Source organism: Tursiops truncatus, chromosome 19 (genome assembly GCF_011762595.2).
Source record: "Tursiops truncatus isolate mTurTru1 chromosome 19, mTurTru1.mat.Y, whole genome shotgun sequence".
Taxonomy (NCBI): Eukaryota; Metazoa; Chordata; class Mammalia; order Artiodactyla; family Delphinidae; genus Tursiops; species Tursiops truncatus.
The window spans coordinates 33,413,236-33,434,195 of NC_047052.1; the positions used below are offsets into that span (position 1 = coordinate 33,413,236).

At 55.9% G+C, this 20,960-nt stretch overlaps 1 protein-coding gene across 21 annotated transcripts in view; it reads right to left on the reverse strand.

The window, feature by feature from the left end:
• The window catches only part of ADCY7 (adenylate cyclase 7), a 59,960-nt gene that overhangs the window by 17,746 nt on the left and 21,254 nt on the right, over positions 1–20,960 (reverse strand). For 12 of the 21 annotated variants that reach the window (XM_033845208.2, XM_033845215.2, XM_073795596.1 and 9 more), the window contains exons 2-9: positions 12,215–12,255; positions 9,116–9,553; positions 7,566–7,769; positions 6,278–6,439; positions 5,273–5,422; positions 4,826–4,974; positions 3,679–3,790; positions 109–236 (exon numbers count right to left, since the gene is read on the reverse strand). In XM_033845208.2, the coding sequence (XP_033701099.1) occupies positions 109–236; positions 3,679–3,790; positions 4,826–4,974; positions 5,273–5,422; positions 6,278–6,439; positions 7,566–7,769; positions 9,116–9,286 (1,076 nt within the window). In that variant the 5' untranslated portion in view covers positions 9,287–9,553; positions 12,215–12,255. Of the gene's footprint in view, positions 1–108; positions 237–3,678; positions 3,791–4,825; positions 4,975–5,272; positions 5,423–5,607; positions 6,220–6,277; positions 6,440–7,565; positions 7,770–9,115; positions 9,554–10,652; positions 12,186–12,214; positions 12,256–20,960 lie in introns of those variants that run through there. The other 9 variants (XM_033845207.2, XM_033845216.2, XM_073795598.1 and 6 more) reach the window with 4 other exon arrangements.

The following is a 20,960-nucleotide window of genomic DNA, read 5'->3' on the forward strand; positions in this document are numbered from 1 at the left end:
CCTCATATGCAAAGCAGGGACAATGCATTCCCCAGCATGCCTTGGGGAGCAGAAGGGGCCCGCCGTGGGAACAGGCCCCAGTGCCCCAGGCTTGTGCATGGTACCTACTTAATGGCCTCACACATGTCCAGCCCCATCTTCACACAGTTGCGGGCGTGGCTGGGCAGGGACACGGGCAAGCCTGACACGCAATAGTAGCAGTCGCCCAGGATCTTGATCCGCATGCATTCATTGGCCTGCAGGGCAAGGGGAGGCCTGGTCAGCAGATGGCCCAGGGGCCAGGGAGCAGGCATGCTGGCCACCTCCCCACACCCTCCAGAGTCAGCCAGGCTCTCTTCTGGCCAGGGCCTTTCTCCTGGGGCACCAGCCACCAGCAGCTGCCTCTGGGCCCGGCAAAAGGACGGGGAACACGGGGGGGTCTGCAGGAGGAACCCCAAGCAGGTGTCAGGGATAAAAGCAAGTGTTACCAAGGGCGGCCACCTGAGGGCCTCTAGGGAGGCGCTACCTTCGTTTCATTCATCTATGCAATGTCTGAGCATCTACGGAGTGCCCTGCCCTGCCCCAGACACTGGGACACAGCAGTGAGCAAAACAGAAAACAATCCCTGCAGCCAGTGGCAGAGCTGGACACTAAGCTACATAAATAAAATCTGCAGACACCCATGATAAGTGCTATGGAGAAAAATGAGGAATGGGAAGGAAGAGGAAGTTCCCAGGAGGCCAGGAAAGGCCTCCCAGTGAAGGTAACATTCAAGCAAAGTCCTAAAGGAACTGAGGGAGCAAGCCATGCCAGGATCTGGAGGAAGAGCATCTGGGCAGAAGGAAGCAGCACGTGCAAAAGCCCGGAGGCCAGGAAAGACCTCCCAGTGAAGGTAACATTCAAGCAAAGTCCTAAAGGAACTGAGGGAGCAAGCCATGCCACGATCTGGAGGAAGAGCATCTGGGCAGAAGGACGCAGCATGTGCAAAGGCCCTGAGGCCAGAAGGGTGTTTGAGACACAGCACAGCAGTCAGTGTGGGTGGAGTGGAGAGAGCAGGAGGGATGAAAACAGAGGTAGCAGGTGCCATAAGCTATGGGGTCAGCAGGTGTCAAGGTGACCCAAGAGATGACTCTGCTGCTAGGGATACAGGGTTTGGGGAGTGGGGGAAAGATGGGAGTGGGGAGAGAGGGTGGGGTCACGTAAAAAAAATGCCCCTGGAGGGGAAGGGGAGGCCCAGGTAGGCTGTCTGAGGTTCCATCTGAGGTGGTGCTGCAGCTACTCGACCCCCATAAGCCCTTAGCAAAGGTGGCCATACATACCAAGGCCTTGAGGGTGGGGTTTTAGGGAACAGGAAGGAGAAGCTGCCTACTGGGCTCCAGTGAAGCCTTGCCCCAGCTCCCTCCTGCCTTTTCCCAGAGGGCTGGCCCCTAGAACCAGGGTACCCTCTGTCTCCAGATCCAGTGCCCACTCCCTGGCATGCCCACCAGGCCTGTGGGTGGCCACCCAGCGCCAATGACCAGGCCAGGCCCCACGCCTCCCTCGAGGTCCCCTACCCGCCAGGCCTTTGTGAGCAGTCCCCTTCCTAAGCCCTCCTGCAATGACCCATCTGAGTGTGTGCCAGCTGCTTCCCGGTGTGCTCCGTCTGGTACGTGCTGAGTTCTGAATGGCCTAACGGAGGTGGGTGAGGACAGCGCTTTCCTAGAAAGCAGCAGAAGCTTGGCGAGGGCTGGGACACCCAGGCACAGGCTCAGGGCACCGCTGCCCTTATCTCATCTCCTCCAGAGCCAGGCGCAGGATAACAGTCTGGATCCAGCCCCGCTGTCAGGGATTTACAGGAGGCCACGTTCCCCAGGCTGCTCTGCCCCGCGCCTTTGAGACTTACACACTGGAGGAGTTGTGTGAGTGTGTTGGGACAGAAAATGCCTGAGCCCAGACGCAATGCAGACACCTCTGAGAGGAGGCCCTGGCTCTCGCCAGGAGGTTACAGTTCTGGAATCTGATTGCTGATAGGAGAAAAGGCTGGGACCAGCTCTGCCTGCTGTGTCTGCCCAGGGACTGGACACTCTGGCCTGAAGACTGGCACCTGCCATAGCCTCCCTCTTCTCATCTATAAAATGAGGCTGCCTCCTGGGCCTGCCATGGAGAGCGGACTGTGTCCAAAAGGGCAAGGGCAGGTCCTTGGCTTTGTGGCAGGGGAAGAGCCAGCTGGGGCTTTGCGTAGTGAGGATGGAGCCTGGGCCCACATGAGGCCCAAACTCTAGGAACCTCCACCAGAGAAATCACGAAGGAAGGAAGCTCCTAAAGGAAGGCTCCCGGCTAAACAGACCCTCAGAGTCACACAGTCCACAGTACCCAGGGGGGGCAGCTCTCCAGAGCACCCCTGGCCAGTGGTGTCCAACTGTAATTTGGTTACCTCCTGTGACGGGAAGCTCATCTCCTGAGGTGGAGCCTGCTCCTGGTGAGGTAGTCCCTCCCAAGATTGAGTGCGAGGCCAGAACTTGTTCCCGTCAAGTTCTAAACCATCGATTCTCTGCACATGGAGTCACCCGGGAGGCTCTGAAAAACTCTCATGGGTGCGGGCATGGGTACTGGGGTTTTACTTAAGCTTTTCATGTGATTCAAACACGCAGCCAGGATGGAGAGCCACTGCCCTAAATCTTACACTTGGGTCTCTACTCAGTGGCTACCACTTCCAGGAAGCCTTCCTGACCACCTGGGGCTGGGCTAAATGAGCACCCCCAAGTCCTGCCCCCTGTACCCCTCTCTTCCAACCACATAGCACGTAGCCCGGGAGCAACTTGAGGGCAGCCCAGGGCTGCTACTCAGCAGGTTCCCGGACCAGGTGGTAAATTAATGAATAACTGAGGCTCCTCCCCAGCCCCCTACACACACCCCTGGAGCTGGGTGTTGCTTGTGAAGACAAAACAGTGAGATCTCAGCTCAGCCCTCTTTGGTCTCCAGACCCCTCCTGCCTTGGCCGAACCCTGGAGGCTCTCCCTGCCCAGTGCCCTCCCTGCTTGCCACCTGCTATGCTCCCCAGGGTCCTGAGGTCAAATCCCGCTCCTCAACTCAGCCCTCAAGTCCTTGAATGTCTGACCCTGTGACCATGTTCCCCGCCAACACACTCTGTCCCACTCACACTGAGCCACTTTCATTGCATGGACACACAGAGCTTTCTTTCTTCTCTAGGTTTTTGCATATGCTGTTCCCTCTGCCCATAACACTGTTCCCTTTCCTCTTCAGTTTCTTTTTAGGTTTCTCAAACTTTAATGTGCAGACTATTCACCCTGCGATCTTGTCAAGAGGCAGATTCTGGGCGAGGCCTGGCATCCCACAGTCCTCCCATGCTCCCAGGGGAAGCTGAGGCTGCTGACCTTGCGTAGTGAGGATGGAGCCGTCTCCTCCTCCAGGCAGCCTTCTGGAGTCCCCCTCTAAGCTCGTGAAGCCCAGTGCATTCCCCAGTGTGCACTGACAGTCTCCCCAGAGGCCTCACACTCTGGGGGACAGGATCCTGGCTCAACATCCACTTTGACCATGGGGCACTTGAAAGCTTTGCTGACTGAATACTAAAATTCAGCCCAGGCCTCCCCACACCCATCTCAGCACAGCGCTGGACACAGGACACGCTGTGGATGCAGTGGGAAGGGCTCCTGACTTTACCATCAGCGGAGGGGAGGCAGCACAGGTCAGTGGGCTCACCTTGGCGATCTGGTCGAACTTTCCGAAGAGCTCGTTCAGCACCACCACCAGCTCTTTTGGGGAGCAGTCGCTGGCCAGCTGCGTGAAGCCCACGATGTCAGCATAGAGGATGCTGGGGGTAGGGGGGGCCAGCAGGAGGGTCAGGGCCAAGAGCCCCTGAGCATCTGCCAGCCCTGCACCCAGTCACCCCTGCGAGCCCTCTGCCGCCAGGGATTGGGAGAGAAACCCCCCGCCATAAGGATGAATTAAAGTTCCAGAGGCTTCACATCAAAGCAAAATGAAACAAGCCCCAGTTTGCAGGGGCCCTCGGGCACCCCCACCCCTTTAGAGCCTCACCACAGATGCCTGAACGGAGCCCTTACAGGTGGGTTCTCGGGCACCTGGGAACTTCTCCCCTTCCCTATACCTGGATTTCACCTCTGCGCAGACTTCAGCGCTAAAGCCCTGGTAAGATGTGACTGCACGCTCCCTCCAGCTGAGCTCCACACCCAGCGCTTTCACACATCTAGTCCTCACGCTGCCCTTGTAGGAACCCCATTCTACAGACGAGCAAACTGAGTCCCAGGGAGGTTAAGACTTGCTGGGAAGCCAGAGCTGCATTTTGCGCCAGATCTCCCCGCTCCTGAGTCTACAGTTCTGGACCGTCCACAACCCAGAGGCAGCAGGCCAGTGTCGGGGGTAACGCTGAGCCTGCAGGCGGAGGACCAGGGTGGAGCTCACAGCGCCCACATCTGTGCTTGCTCAGGTCAGCGCCGCTGAGTAAGACTCTGCAGCCCCTTCAAATCAGTCAAAGATGGTGTCAGGACTGGGGGGGTCCCTGGCGGTCACCTGGGTGGGGCTTCATCTCCTTTTGGGGGGCCTGTGCCCCTTTGAGAATCATCTGAAAAGACCCCTTTCTTCCCAACAGTCACGTTCGTGCACAGTTTCACAATTTTAGGGGGCAGTGGATCTCCCCCAATACTAATCTAATCTGCCCCCACCCCCTGGGGGAACAAGTGGGAGACTGAGGCCCAGGGAGGCGCCTGGATTTACCTCTCCCCAGTCCCTGTGCGGGCTGGGACCTGGGCCTACAGGTAGGAGGGCAGCAGGCCACCTGCCGGGGCCGCCCTGGGAGACACTGTGCATACGGGCCCGGCCAGCCACCCACCTGACGTTCTGGTGCCGCTTGACGTAGAGGCTGTGGAAGTTGTTGTCAGGCAGGTAGCGGCGGTCCCCGCGCTCCTTGAGCCGCTCGATGATGGCCAGCTTCATGCCCATGGAGATGTGGGCAGGCAGCACGGACAGCAGCAGGTTCTCCTGGCACGTGGGGCACAGGCAGGGCGGCGTCAGGCCCCGGGTCTCCATCCTCTCTGCCCTCCTGCCCCTCTGCCCACCACGTGCCCCATTGCTGCTGGCCTACACCCTGCGACCAACCCGGCAGGCACACACCCTCCCGTGTCCCCAGCAGCCCCCGGGATGACACCAGCACAGGTGTCTGGCCAGGTGCCCCAGGCGCCTCACCGTGCCGTTCAGTGAGCACATCCTCAGAGAAAGGATGCAGGGCGTGGGGCCCGGGGGACAGCCGGGGGGCCGGGCAGGGCCAGGCGGGTCCCACCTGCTGGCGCTTCTCGATGCGCAGCTTACGGCGGATCTGAATGCACTTCACAGTGTAGGTGAAGAGGTCTCGGGAGGCATCCTGCATCTGGTGCTTGTGGAAGGCGCCCGTGAGGTTCCCGCACAGGAAGACCACAGCGTTGGCCAGCAGCTGCGGGCGGGCCGTGGCGGGCTCAGGATCAGGCCTGGCCCGTGCCCCGGGACACCGACCCCCTTGCTGGGCTGGTGACGGCACCCCCTCCCCGATCCCTGGCCTCCCAACCCACTCGGGCTGCAGCCTCCCTGGGGTGGGCAGGCAGGGAAACAGGTTCAGACTCACTGGTCTCCTAGACTCACTGGTCTCCTAGTAGGTCACTGTGACCCCAGGACCAGGACTCAGGCCTGTCTCAGCATCCGCCAGACACTCCCTGGTGCAGAAGGGCTCAGGCCCCAGAGACCAGAGCAGCCAGCCGCTTCCAGGGCGGCAGGAGCACAGCCCCTCACAGAGCCCGGAGCCCAGAGGGAGAGCCAAGGACAGCCACGGAAGGCACAGGGCCAGGCTGGCTGCCCAGAGCTCTGGCCCCCACCTCCCAGACCAGACACCAGGCCTGCTCAGGAGGAAAACACATCTGCACGTCACCACTAACGGTTCATAATCACTCAACGCAAAGGACACCAGACGCGGCGTCCGACCCTGTGCAGATGCGGCTCTGGGCTGAACGAGCGAAACCTCGGGAACAGGGCCTCACCCAGCAGTGGTGCGCTGGACCCAGGAAGGAGGCCCGAGGGTCAGGGCTCGAGGGAGGGGCTGAGCCTCCGGGGTACCCCAGGCCAGCAAAGAAAAGGCTTCAGGGCAGGGCACCTGCCGACCTGGACGAAGCCCGGCCTCGAGGCCACCCGTCGGCAAACACCTCTGTCTCCGAGGCCTCCAACTCACCCGCCCCAGCCTTGGCTGCCCTCGGCCCAAACCAAAGCCCCACCCAAGGCCTTAGCCGGCCCCGCGCGCCCAGACCCACACGCCCCTCACCTGCAGCCCTACCCGGACGCTGGGCGTGGTGAAGGCCCCCATCAGAGCGCCAAGCACCAGGAGGTGGGAGGTGCTGGAGACGACCCCGGCCACGACGGCACCCCGCGTGCTGAAGGGCAGCAGTGTGTACACCACGAAGACCACGAACAGGAAGAAGGGCACCTGCACACAGAGGCGTCGTGAGCGCGGCCACCACGCCGCCCCCGCCCGGGGCCCAGCTGGGGTCACTCCGCAGCCCCGGCTCGCGGGGATGGCCCTGGAAGCCTGAACTCTGAGGCTACGCCCCCCTCCCCGCGCCCTCGGCCCTCAGGTCGGCCCCTTCCCCACCCTGTGTGGCGAGAGGCAGCGACAGACACAGGATAGAAGGAGAAAACGACGCCCAGCCAGCATCATCCCCTACAAGCTGATTTACCACCTGGGGCTGAGGCTGCGCCTCCGCCGCCCTCGTGACCCAGCGAGCTCTCGCCTGGTGCCCACTGCCCACGGCCCTCCCTCCGCAGGAATGGTAACTACTGCCACCCCCAGCAGCCCAGCTCACCGGCCCCGCCCATGCTCTGAGCTGGCCCCTGCTGCTCCCCACCCCCCCCACCCCGCCCAACCCGCCCGCTCCCACCCCTGCTGGGAACGGCACCCTCCCCCGAGCTTCCCACCTGCATGGCTTGCCCGAGCCTCACCCCACCCCAGCCACAGGACCCAGCCCCAGTGGTCAGAGCCGCCCCCCTCCCCGGTGACAATGACCGTCCAGGGCTGGGCCCATGCCCCAGGCCAGCCAGCGCAGCTCAAGCTGGTTGAGAAAGGGCCGTCTCTTTCAGCTGGCCTGGGTAGGCTGATGGACGGGCAGCCCGGAGGTGCCGCAGGCACCTCTGTCCCGAGCTGGGGGTGGCCTGACAGGGAATGAAAGAGCACAGAGGCAAGCAGAGCCGGGAGAACTCGGGACCCGGCCTCCCTGCTGAAGCCGCAGACCAAGCCCTGGGCCCCTCCCGGCACGTGAGCCACTTTGTGCCTTTGTGCCTCTTTGAGCTGGAGATGTGTCATTTCCAGAAAGAGCGCAGCCAGACATTCAGTGGACACTCTTCTCCCACCTCACCCCCATCTCATCAGCACAGGGCTAGAGAACAAGACCAGCCCAGGGCCCATCTCAGTCACAGAACCACAGCCCGGAGAGAGGGAGGGCCCGTGGCTGGCACACCCAATGCGGCCGGTCTCCAGAAGGGATCTGATGCCCAGAGTGCACAGCTGGCTGGCAGCCCCCAGCCCCCAGGGGCGCCAGGGTCCCCTGCCCTGTTACCTGCTCCCAGTCACAGGCCTCCTTCATCCATGAGTCAAACACCAGCACGTAGCCCAGCGTCACAAGGCAGGCCCAGATGAGTAGCGCCGAGGCCCTGAGCCACCGGCGGACGAGGCACTCAACATACACGAGCGCGTAGAGAGCCACAAACACGGCAAGCGTGAAGAACGCCGTCCCCAGGACAGCCTGGTGTCTGGAGGGGTCCTGGGGGGAGGGGGCGGGGGGAGAACACACACAGAAATGCGGTAGCTTTCCCCAGCAGGGTGCCACCTCCTCCAGAAAGCCTGCCAGGTTAGCCTGTCCAGCCTGCCCTAAGCAAGGTCACTGGCTGCTTCCTCCACGTGGGTGGTGGCCATCCTCCCTCTAAACATCAAGTTCTTTCTTACCTCAGGCTTTGTGCTATTGCCTCTGCTAGGGGTGCCTTCACCACCACCTTTCCCCAGTCACCTGTGGGGCCCAGCCCTATGACGTTCTCACTCCCCACCCCTGCCCCTCAGGCGTCCCCCGGGGTCCCCAGCAGCTCTGTGCACACCTGCAGGGCACAGGTACAAGAGCACAGGAGCAAAGCTGTGCAAAGCCTCCTGGGGGAGAGGCCAGTGCTCCTAACTCATAAAGAATGAATGGATGTTTATGAGGAAATACGACCAAAGGCATCCCAGACAGGGGAAGAGCGGAAGGAAAGGTACAGAAGTGTGGCACTGTGGGGAGAAGGTAACAGGCAAGACGTTCACAGGTGGACAGCACCTGGTTTCCCCCAGAGGCCCGTAAGCTCCATGAGCACAGAGACTAATCTGGGGCCAGCACCCAGTGGGTGCTCAGCAACTATGTGCCGGATGACAAAACAAAGGCCCTGGGATTTACATCCACAGAGATACAGGCAGCACCGGCAGAGCACCTACTGGGTGCTGGCCACCTTACACATATCACCCTGTTAACAGCCTGTAGTCTCTGATGTCTTCTTCTAGAACTTTACTGTCCCATACAGCCACCACTAGCCACATGTGGCTATTCAAAATTAAATTTCCAACAATTAAAGATAAAATTGAAAATTCAGTTCCTCAGTCTTACTAGCCACATTTCAAGGGCTCAACAGCCACGCAGAGGTAATGGCTAGAGCAGGACGAGGCCTAAGGCAGAGATAATATCAGTGGTGCCTGCTGTCTTAAGAAGGATTCTGAGACACACACACCCCCACCCCGGCCGGCTCCGTGAGAAAGAGTGCTGGGATTGATGCATGATGTCTGCCACGGTACTGGAAGTGGGAGCGGTGATACACAGGCCTTCAGTAAAATCAAAGTCCATTGTGGAGAAAAGTGAGGGTAATTTATTTGGCCAAATTAATGTAACATCTAAAACCACCCCAGACTTAAAAATTAAAATAAAAAGTGTGTCTTCCTCCAGCCTAAATATGCTCTGTAGCACTTTACAGATGCAGAAACTCAGGCTTTAAGAAGGTAATGACTTGCCCAAGGCCTCACAAGTACAAAGCATCAGAGCTGAGACCTGGAGCCCAGGGAAGCCGCCAACGCCCACGGGCTGCCCCCACTCACCCCGTAGCTGAAGGCGATGATGATGAGGACGGCGCAGGCAGTGATGGCCACCAACAGGAGTGTGAGTAGCAGCGGCCCATGCTGGCTGGTGAGGCGGTACTTCTCGTAGAGCGTGTCGTGGTTGGGGCCCTCCTCGCCCTCGTTGAGGAAGTAGCGCCCCTTGGCCGGCATCCTCCACCTCTGGCACACCCGCCCAGCAGTCCACGCAGGAAACCCCGCAGCCTGGGGAGCATCTGTCTGCCGACACCCACCCCTGTGCGCCTAGGCCTCTGGTTTCTCCGAGCCTGGCAGGCGGAGCTGGGCAGGAGTCCCCTCAGCCAGCAGCTCCATGGACACACGGGGCCTGCACTGCTCCAGCCGCCAGGCCTCGCTCACTGCAGAGCCCGCATCTGCTTTTGCCTCCAGGCCCGAATGAACAGACACGCAGGGTCCTCAGCTCTGCAGAGACACAAAGCAGACCAAGATTTGACCTGGACTGGGAAGGCTGGCATCGGGCGAGAGCAAGGCCAGGCCTCATAGCCCCAGGTCTGATTTATCAACCTTAACCAAACCTAACTTTTAGGTCTTTAAAGCTTGGCCCACCCCAAGGTCATAAAGCTGGTCTCCTGTGTTTCCGAGAACTGCGCGGTCTGATGCAGCAGCCACTAGCCACATGTGACTATCAAAAATTTAATTTAAGTTTATTAAAACTGAAATTAAAAGTTCAGTCCCATATAGAGGCTACGTGGAGAAGACAAATGGTGGCAGGAGGCGGCCAAATCTACGACGTGGGCTAGTCAACAACAGTGGTACCCAGGAGAGATCCTGGAGGGCTTGTTAAAACACAAATCACTGGGCTGCATCCCCAGTGTCAGTAGGACTGGAAGGGGCCTGAGAAGAAACGTGCATTTCTCACATGTTCCCAGAAGCTGCTGAAGCTGCTGGTCCACACTTTGCAAACTACTGGCCTACAGGACAAATAACCCACTATTAACCAGTCAGTACCATGAGAGAGAGTGGGGGTGTTACAGAATAAAATAAATCTAAAAGGCTTACGAACCCAATGCGATATAATGGACTTTACCTGGATTTTGATTTTTAAAAGCTGCAACTACAGAAAAAATGTTGAAACGGCTGGTGAAATCTAAATGTGAACTGAAGGTGGGATTAAGTTAATAAATGACACTTAATTTTTTTGAGTATAGTAATAGCTTGATGATTACATTTAAAACATTTTGAAAGTTAAAAAAAAAAAAGTCAGCCCCTCAGCCACACCAGTCACATTTCAAGCGCTCAACTGCCACACACAGCTAGCGTTTATTACACTGGGCAGCACAGAGATAGAGCCCTTCCATTATCCAGAAACTTCTACTGGAAGGCACTGCTCTAGAAGTTTGAACAGTTTACTTTCACATGTAGGTCTCCGATCCATGTCAAGGAACTCCTGTGTATGGTGTGAGGCAGGGACCAAGCTTCTTTTTTCTGAATGGATATCTAATTACCCCACCAGCCTTTCGTGGAACCGCCATCCTTCCTTCAAGAGTTTTAGTGGACGCACCTCTGTCCTAAGTCAGGTGGCCATGCATGTGAAGTCTGTTCGCAGGCTTTCTTCTGTTCCAATGGTTCTTGTGCAAAGACCTCACTCACTCGATTACTGGAACTTCTCAGTGAGTCTTGTGTCTCAGACACTAACGCCAGCTTCACTCAGAGCATACCCTTTGCATTCATGTTATGTTAAGCTTCCACGTAAGACTGAATTTTTCTAAAAGGGCCCACTGACAAGAATTTAAGAACCTTGCAAGCTCCGCTTCATAGATAAGGAAACTGCACCTCAGAGAAGAACACGGTGGACCCTTCATGACAAAGTTGAGAGCAGACCCCAGGCTTGCAATGCTTAGCCCAGAGGGGCTCCCTCTTTCCCCAGCACCATTCATTTATTTGCCCATTTGTTTATTCCCAAACAGCTCGTTAACCACGCCTAGGGCACACCAAGCCCATTATATCTCCTGTGTGTCAGGCTCGCTCTCTCTCCCCCTAGGGCTCCCAGTCTCCAGGGAGAGAAAGTTACCCAAAAAATGTGCAATCCCTAGATGCAGCGACTGGGGCTTGGGGTGGCTGACACATTCCCAGCAGGAAGCTGGTGTCAAGGGAGCAGCCCTGGACCAGGAGTCCAGGCCCCCAACATCCTCCAGGCCTGCATCAGCGATAGGAACCAGGACAGGGCAGGGGGCAGGGAGGTGGTAAGACATGGGAAGGCTCAGGGCAGTCACCAAGGGTGCAAATGGCCACTGGTGGAAGCTGTGAAGGAAAGTTGGTCCAGAGCCCCCAAAGGCAAAATAGCAGGGCACCCAGAATCCCAGAGTCTGAGTGAAGTCCCCCAGTGAGTGCCAACTGCCTTGAGTAACCTGGGGCCACCTTGGATCGGGAGTCACCTGCGGCACTAGTCCACCTGGGAGCTCCTGTTCCTCAAACCCCAGGAACAAAATGGAAAAACCACATATTTGGTGGGGGAGGAAGGGGCTGTCTGCCTGGAGTCCTGGCCCCTCTGCTCCTTCTGGGCCCAGGCAGGTGTCTACAAGCCTCGGCAACTACCTGTTTAACCAAGGCAACCCTGAGGGGGTTGGGCCAGGACCGCCAAAGTGTGCAAAGTGTTTGGACAAAAGCTACAAAACTGATTTCTACGTGAAATACTGATTTCCAACTGTTGCCAGCTGATTTCTAAAATGTGCTTGGTGCCAACAGCCAAAACGTGGAAACACCTGAATGTCCATCAACGGAGGGATGGATGAAGAAGATGTGGTGCATATGTACAATGGAATACTACTCAGCCATAAAAAAGGATGAAATAATGTCATCTGCAGCAACATGGATGCAACTAGAGATTACCATGCTAAGTGAAGTAAGTCAGAAAGACAAAGACAAATACCAAATGATATCACTTATATGTGGAATCTAAAACATGGCACAAATGAACGTATCTACAAAACAGAAACAGACTCATAGACATAGAGATCAGACTTGTAGCTGCCGGGGGAGAGGGGAGGGAGAGGGATGCACTGGAGTTTGGGCTTGGTAGATGCAAACTATTACATTTAGAAGGGATAAACAACAAGGTCCTACCGTATAGCACAGGGAACTATATCCAATCTCCTGGGATAAACCTAATGGAAAAGAACATAAATATATGTGTGACCGACTCACTTTGCTGCACAGCAGAGATCTGCACAGCACTGTAAATCAACATTACTTCAATTTTAAAAATTTATAAAATTTGCATAGCGCAGCCCACTAGTTTGCCACCTCTAAAGCTATACTCACCAGTCTTTGTTCCACAAGAGGCATTTTTTGAGTACTAACCATATATGCCCAGCCCTGTGCTAAAGGGGTCACGAAACAAGGTAAGGTCCCTGCCCTGAGAAGCTCCCACTCCAGGGCACGTGTAAAACAGCTGCCATGCTGTCACGCCAGGTGCCTGCACATCCACCTCCACTCTCGCCTTCATAACCTGCTAAGGCCAAGGTGTTACAGCCATTTCCCAGATGCAAAACTGAACCCAGAGAGGGAGCGTGCCTTGCCTAAGATTACACAGCTGGAGCTGGCTGGTAGAAGGGCTGGGATTCAAACCTGAGTCTGCCAGCTTCCAAACCAAACCAGGGCTCCTTGGCCCAGCCTCACTGTCTTACTGAAATGAGAAAGGCTTCCCCATGGAGCTCCTTCCAGAAGCAGCAGGTCCCAGTGACTGAACCAGTTGTCAGAAGTATACACAACACTGCCTGTCCCTCCGGCCTGGTGCAAACACCAGTGCACCGGGACTGCCAGGCTGAGAAACCCCAAACTCCAAGGGGCCAAGGCAACTCCCCAGAGCTGCTCCATCCCCCAGGCAAAGCCCCCCAGAGCAGAGCTGTGGGTGGCCAGGACATGCACAAGTGTGCACGTGTGTGCACGCGTGCACGCATGCGCGCGCGCGCACACACACACACACACACACACACACACACCATGGAGCCTTTGACCCCCAGATGCCAACCTGCCCTTCCAGGCACACAAAGCCGGGCTGAGCCAGGCATGGAGAGAGAGGGATTAGTTGGAAGATTCCGACAGTCTTGGGAACTCAGGCCTGGTAAACACTCCTCTTGGGGATCTAATTAGGCCACTTCCTGGGCAACGGCAGGCGGGAGAGGAGGCAGACAACGGGCAATACTGGGCACGGAGACTAGGCCCCCCAGGGACCCCGTCCAGCTCCGGCAGAATGAGGCAGGGCTGGGAGGAAGGGCCGCACTTCTCCCTCCTGCAGACAACCCAGCACCGAGAGGCACCTGCACAGGCCAGCTCCTCTCCAGGAGGAGACCCAGAGGCCCCTCTGTCAGGGCAGGTTTCAAGGCCCCTCTGTCCAATCTCCAGTTCTTCTGCCAGCTGCCAACTCAGCTGATAACTGGGAGGGCCCCATGAGGCCCTGGATGAGCCCCTCTGCCAGGTCTCCAGCAAGTGTTGCCACAAGCTCAGCTCGCAGGCCTCGGCGATGGGAAGCTCAGCCCCTCTCGGGCCAGTCTTCTCCAGCACTGGGCGCTGCTCGGGCTGTAAGTCCGACCTGAGGTCAAGCCAGGCCCTGCCTCCCCGTCACTCCCTCACCCACACCCCGCGGGTCCTCTGTGAACTCCAAAGACACCAAGAGCAGAGACATCGAGGCCCTTTTACCTGGAGAGGCTGGGTTCCCAGGGCTCCCTCACCGTCACCCACACCTCACAATAACTCTGGCAGGGGAGCAGTCCCATCTCACGGAGGAGGGGGACCCCAAGGGTCCAGTTGGGAGGGTGTTTCCCGCTTCTGCTAGACACGGTCCTCTCCCCCTCTCTCAGCCCTGGTTCAGGGGCCACATGACCCAGGTCTGGCTCATCAGCGCAGTCTCTCCCAAGCCGCAGTGACTGGTTTCAAGATGCACATGTGACCAAAACCATGTCAGTGACATTACTCTTTGGGACGTTTGCTGGCCCACGAGGAAAAGATGTTCTCTTTGCCCGCGGCCTGGAGCCGCTGGCACCACCTGAGCCACCACAGTGGACAGCCCACCTGAGAAGGAAGCCCACACGGAGAAATGATGAGAGACAGAGCCCTGAACATACCCGCTGGGGCCCCCAGATCCAGCTCTGTCTGAGGCTCAGGCAACCCCCAGATATTTCCTCCAAGGGATAATCAATACCCTCCCAGCTGAAGCCAGGGGAGCTTCCGGCACTTGCAACCGCGTCCCAAGGCCCATGTTGGGCCTCCTGCCCAGTTCGCTGTGTCCAGAAAGCCCTCGTGGCCCCTTGATGAGTCCAAGTCGGGAGAAGTTAGTGCAAAGGTGAGAGCGGGCCCCTGCAGACGCAGCCAGTCCTGGCTAAGACCTCCTCTGGAGGGACGCCGGCCAGCGAGGGGAACCCTTCACCATCCCCACCCCAGCTCATACCTCTGTCACCCTGTCCCAAACTAAGCAGGGCAGCAGGGGGCCCAAGGCTGCGGGAGGAATTAGGGAGCGGAGGGATGTACTTAGGTAGAAACTGATACCGGCGGAATCAATCTCTTCCCCCAAGCGATCCTGGTGGACTCAGTTCCCCGCAGCCGCAGGGCCTGTGACTGAGCAGGACAGACCATCACAAAAGCTACTGACTGCTTGCTGTGTACCCAGCACTGAAGTCTCTCTAAATCTGCACCCCTGCCCTGTAGGTGAGACTGCTGTGTCTGTTTTATGGATGTGGGAGCTGAGGCAAAGAGAGATTCAGTTACTTGCCTGAGGTCACAAAGCTAGTAAAAGAGAGCTGAGATTTGAATACAGGTCACTCAGGGTCCTGCCCGTCACCCTCCCAATGCTGACATTCAAAGAGCCCATAACATCTCAAAATGTCAGCCCCTTTCTGCCCTCCCCCTTCAAGGCCCCAGACAGAGGGTTGGGGGCAAAGTGGACTCCATCAAGGTACCTCCCTCTGCCTTCCAGGGGCAAGATGAGGCAGCCATGCCAGGGAGCCTCCTCGAAGCCAGCAAGATCCAGGAGGGCCTCTTCCTCCAGGAAGCCCTCTGAACTACCCCATACACACCGTCTTCTCCCTTCCCTGCAACAAGACAGGACTGGGGTCTTCTTGCCAAATACTGACAGGCGGGGTCCAGGTTCCTCAGCTAGAAGAGCTGCTGGAGATAGGGCGCTGGAACCTCGAATTATGACTGCAGGACGGGGCCCTCAGGGGTGCTCAGGAAATCCTTCCCCAGCGGAACTGGCTGCTCTGGCAGCACCCCCAGCCCTACCACACCCCTGGGGGAGCTCTAGCCCACCTCAGCTTTCACAGACACAGACAGGATACCCACTTCCTCACCCAAGCAATACTGGCAGGAACCCAGCCTGGCTTCCTCTGGCCCTGCCCTGGCAGGCCCCAGAGCTGTACAGGGCCTGGTGGCCCCAGAAAGGGGAAGTGGGGCCTCGGGGTGTGAAGCGGCGCAGGCAGGCAGGCCTGAGGAGAGGAGAGGACCCACTCAAGCCCCTCAGGCCGGACCCTGTACCCACGCCCTGCCCAGGTGACCGTACTGCTGCAGCCAGGAACCCACCAGCACTGTCTTGCCCCCTAGGCCAGCCCAGTGCCTGGTGGGCTGAGTCACTGGCAGACACTCTGTTTGCTGAGGGCCTCATGTTAATGCCACCTCCCTCAGGAGATCCAGAGCTCTGTGAAGGAGAGCCACCAGCCCCGGCCTGGCACCTAGGGGCACCCAGAAAACCTCATGGGACTAAGGGCCTCCCCAAGCCTTAGCTCGTGCCGAGGCCTAACCTCCCTCCCCACACCATTCTCTCCTGGACATCTGCGCCCCTCGGGAGGCCTTCTGAGACGTCTATCAAACATCCCCGCACCTGCCTCACCAAATTGCGGTGGGATTTACGTCTGTGTCCTGCAGCGAGGCCCCGGCAGAGGCTTGTGGGGTGACAGATGGATGAGCCAACCAACTCGAGTCCTGAGTCAGGCAGAAAGGTGCAGAGAGCAGACAGGGCAGCTTTGGTGAGGGGGCTGGGGGGCAGGCATTAGGGCGGAAGATGATGAAAACAGACAAAACAGTCTCCCCCAGAACCGGAAGTACCTGCTGCATCACACCTTTCCTCAGGTGAGCTGTACCTGGAGGGAGGAGGCCTGGGTTCAAATTCCAGCTCTGCTACCCTTGGCCATAGGAGTGGGCCTCAGTTTTCTCATCAGTAAACTGAGGTGCTGATACCCAAGTTCGGGGGAGAGCGAGGCACAGGTCCCACGGCCAACAGGCCAAGTTTGTGAGGACAAAATAGCAAATGCACCCAGAAGGACGGCTCAATTCCTAGAGCTGAGGAAGCCCAACCATGAGGTCCAAACAGGAGAGACAGAGGTGCACAGGGGGCAGAGCCCCTAACAACCCTCCACTTTATCTCCCCACCTCCTGGCGACAGTCTGCAAAGCCACGAGGCAGGAGCAGAAGCCGAAGCCCCCAGTAGCATATGCCCCCAGGCAGCCCTGCTCCCCAAGAACTCCCAGGCTGACTCTACCCCAGCCTCTAGGGACCACAAGCTGTCACTCAGTCTTGGGGTCTAGAGACCTGTGTTCCAGTCCCAGCTCTGCCACTGACGTGTTCTGTGACCCCTACCTGATCCGGGCCTCGGTTTTCCCTCTGCCAAAGGAGATGGTTATGTCAAACCTGTGAGGCCCAGCTCTGGGCTGGGCTAGGAACGGAGGTTAAATCATAAAACAAAGAGAACTGAGGAAAAGCTGAAAAGCCTGCGTGTTGCCATCTGGCCCCAGAGGGCTCATTCCAGGGGTGGGGTAGGGAATTGTTCTTTGCTCCTGAAATCCTCCCTTCCACTCTTCCTCTGGATTAGGCATTACCCTAGTCAATCTCTCCTCTAAAACACAAATACCTTGTCACCCCTCCCCCACAAGGCTCCAGCCGCCAAGGATAATAAATCCAGTTTGCCATCTCCTGTGCCAACTCTAATGATGGTTAGTAATTGCCTAGAAGAGTTCATCTATTCATTCACGCATCTTGACAGAGTCACGCATTCACTCCTTCAGCAGATGTGCACTAACACCTTCTATGTGTCAAGAGGAAACTCAGCTCCAGGCACAAGTTTTCAGAAGGCAGAGACCTTGGTGCCCCCTTCCCCCAGGTGTCTGCAAATGGCTCTGCACACAGGAGGTGTTCAGGCAACAATGTTTACTAACTGACCAACTAAACAACCAGGTTCCCATATTGGAAAGAACAGCTATATCTTCCCCCAACTCTTGCCTGAAATTCCACCATTAGTTATTCATTCCTTTAAGCACTATCTTCACTAGGCTCCCCCTTTAGAATGAAAACTTTCATGCCCATGTTTCATTCCTGATCCCTTTCCCCTCGATAACAAAGAACAGAAAGGGGAAGTCTAGCTGGCCTTCAGGGACCTCACGTGGTGCGACTTCTGCCCAAGATGGCAGAACACTGGGCTTCCCATGGCCCACCCAGACAGTGGTTCTGCTGGTGACAGAAGATTTAACCCAGAGTAGCCACTGTCCTGGAAAGAGCAAGAAAGATTTAGGTTTAAGTCTTAACTTCTGCACTGCTAAGTTGCCTATTTAAAAAGTCAGCAGAGCCCAGAGGAGGGAGAGAAAGCTGGAGGCATAATTTATACCAGGATGATTTCCAAAGAGCAAGAAACCATGAAAGAATTCTCATATAATGCTGTAGTGAGTAAGTCCTTTCTAACCTGACACAAAACCTAAAAGCCACAATGAAAAGACTGATACATTCGATTACAATTAAAAATTCTTTTTCTACATAGTAAAAACTATCAAAAGCAAAATCAAAAGATGAGCAAGAGATTATGGAGACATTTGCAATTTTTATCTCCCTAAAGAGCTAATCTCCCTAATATGTAAAGAGTTCCTACAAATCAAAAAGAACAATAACCCAGTAGAAAAATGGGAGAAGAGGATGAACAGAAAGTTCACAGAAAGACAATACAAATCTCTTAAATATTTGGAAAGAAGCTGACCTCACCCATAACAAGAGAAATGCAAATTAAAACTACTATGGAAAACCATTTCTACCTACCCAATTGGCAAAGATCAGAGCATTTCATAAATCTGTGTTGGCTAGGCCGGGGGGAGGGGGGAAACAGACACTCACACTCACCCCTGGCGGGCGTGTGATTCAGCACAACGTCTGGGGCAGGCAGTTTCATCTTATCTAACAGACTCACTAATACACACACACACCTTTTGACCTAGCAAACCTACATCAAGTAATTTATCCTATAAACACTTTCACATGTGTGAAATTTGACATATGTACAAAATTATTCATTGCAGCACTATCTGTAACTGCAAAACACTGAAAACAATATGTGTATCAGTCTGGGGAAGATAAATCATAACACATTCTTACAGTGGAATACAATGCAGCTATCAAAAAGATGCAGCAGCCTGAACCATACTGTGGAAGGGCATCCTGTGAAAAATCCACATGGCGAAGGTCACGCCTAGAATGGATTAGGACTGAACCAGGACACAGAAACACCAAAACTGCTGCTTTGTCAGAGTGAACGAATCTTACTCCTCCTCATTTTCAGTTTCTATTTCTATTGTTATAATGTAGCTTATGCAATTTTTTTAAAGTTTTCAGTAGAAAAAACAAGATCGACCATATACATAGTGCCTATCTTTAACAACACTGTATTGTATACTTAAAATTTTTTCAAGAGACTTCCCTGGTGGCGCAGTGGTTGAGAATCCGCCTGCCAACGCAGGGGACATGGGTTCATTCCCTGGTCCGGGAAGATCCCACATGCTGCAGTGCAACTAAGCCCGTGCGCCACAACTACTGAGCCTGCACGCTAGAGCCTGAGAGCCACAACTACTGAAGCCCACGTGCCACAACTACTGAAGCCTGCGCGCCTAGAGCCTGTGCTCTGCAACAAGAGAAGCCACTGCGATGAAAAGCCCACTCACCGCAACCAAGAGTAGCCCCAGCTCGCCGCAACTAGAGAAAGCCCGCATGCAGCAACAAAAACCCAATGCAACCAAAACTAAATAAAAATATATTTAAAAAAAATTTTTTCAAGACGGTAAATTTTATGTGTTCTTATCTTAAAAATAATAATGATAAACTAAAAGGGGGGGGAGGAAAATTTAGGCTGTGAGGGACAGGTTTATGGCATGGGTTGTGGTGATGGTTTCACGGGTGTATACTTATCGCCACACTTATGAAGTTGTATACAATAAAAATGCACAGCTTTTTGTATGTCACTCATACCTCAATAAAGGGTTTTTTAAATAAATACATAAAGTAAAAAATAACGACCCTAACAGAAAAACCCAAAGGGCAATATAAAGCGACTGATCATTGAAGTGACGCTCTAAGTTTATTAACATGGAAAGATGTGTTCCTGGCATGTTTGTCGGTGTGTGTGTGTGTGTGTGTGTGTGTACATATATAAATATGTATCTGGGGACTTCCCTGGTGGCACAGTGGTTAAGAATCCAACTGCCAATGCAGGGGACACGAGTTCGAGCCCTGGTCCGGGAAGATCCCACATGCCGCAGAGCAACTAAGCCTGTAGGCCACAACTACTGAGCCTGCGCTCTAGAGCCCGCGTGCCTAGAGCCCGTGCTCTGCAACAAGAGAAGCCACCGCAATGGGACGCCCGCGCACCTCAAGTAGCCCCCGCTCGCCACAGCTAGAGAAAGTCCGCGCACAGCAACAAAGACCCACCGCAGCCGAAAATAAATAAATAATCTTTTTAAAAAAATTTATAAAATATGTATGTGAACACACAAAAAATAAATAGAGCCTATAAACGAAAGAAGAAGAAAAGGAAAACGAGCCCCAGGTCCATCAGGTCTAAGACGCATGACCCTGAAAAAGTTACTTATCCTCCTTGAGCCGCACTTTCCTCATTTGAAAGAAAGGGAGAATAACGTTCAGACCACCCAGGGCTTTGAGGGGATTCAGTGGAGGTGATGCAAGCAGAGCACGGTGGCGGGGGGCGGGGAGGGGGCTGCACCTGGCACAACACGCCAGGTCAAGACGACAAGTACTACCAAGTTGGCAGAAAGGGCCTCAAGGGCTGTGGGCGGGCCCAGAACCTGCCCCTTCCCCTTCAGCCCACTCTGTCATGAGCCTCAGCACCGAGGTCAAGGCACCCCGGCCCCCTCCCTGCCCTGGAAGTGGCCTCGCCTCTGGGGTGGATACAGCAGCGTCAGCACCTTGGGACTGCTTTCTGGGGTACAAGCGGCATCAGCATCGCGTGGGCTCACACGCCCACACAGAGCCTAGCTGGACCTCAAGGGAGCAGCTGTCCACTGGGTCAAGGAAAGCGGGAAGGTGGGCCTGAGCCAGAGAGAGCTTCCAGGCAGCACGGGGTCCTCACCCCAAGGCCTCTAGGGTTGTGGAGAGGAGAGGAGAGGAAACACAACGCCCGGCCCTCCAGACACACTCTGCACACCCTGAACCCAACTGGGAGACAGAGGGCAGGAAACCCGACGGGAGGCGCCCCTGCCATCAGCCTCCAAGCACCTGCAGGGAAGAGGCAAGGTCCTTGCATCCAGACCCCCAGGGCAGGTTAGGGGTGCTCTCCCTCTGTTTCCAGCCAGGGGAACCAACTCTGGGATCCTAAGCTCCTCGTTCAAAGCCTCCTGGCTGGGATTCAAACTCAGAGCTGCCCACTCCAAGGCCCAGACTCCTCCCTAACACTGCGTCTGCATTTCCTGAGGTGTGCCCTGCCCAACAGCAGGGCCATGAAAAGCCACACGCACGCCAGTTTCTGGTCACAGGCAGTGCTGGGCTTCCCATTCTCTTCCTCCTTCTCTAAAGATACCCTGTGCATATTAGCAAATTCAAGGTTCTGAGAAGT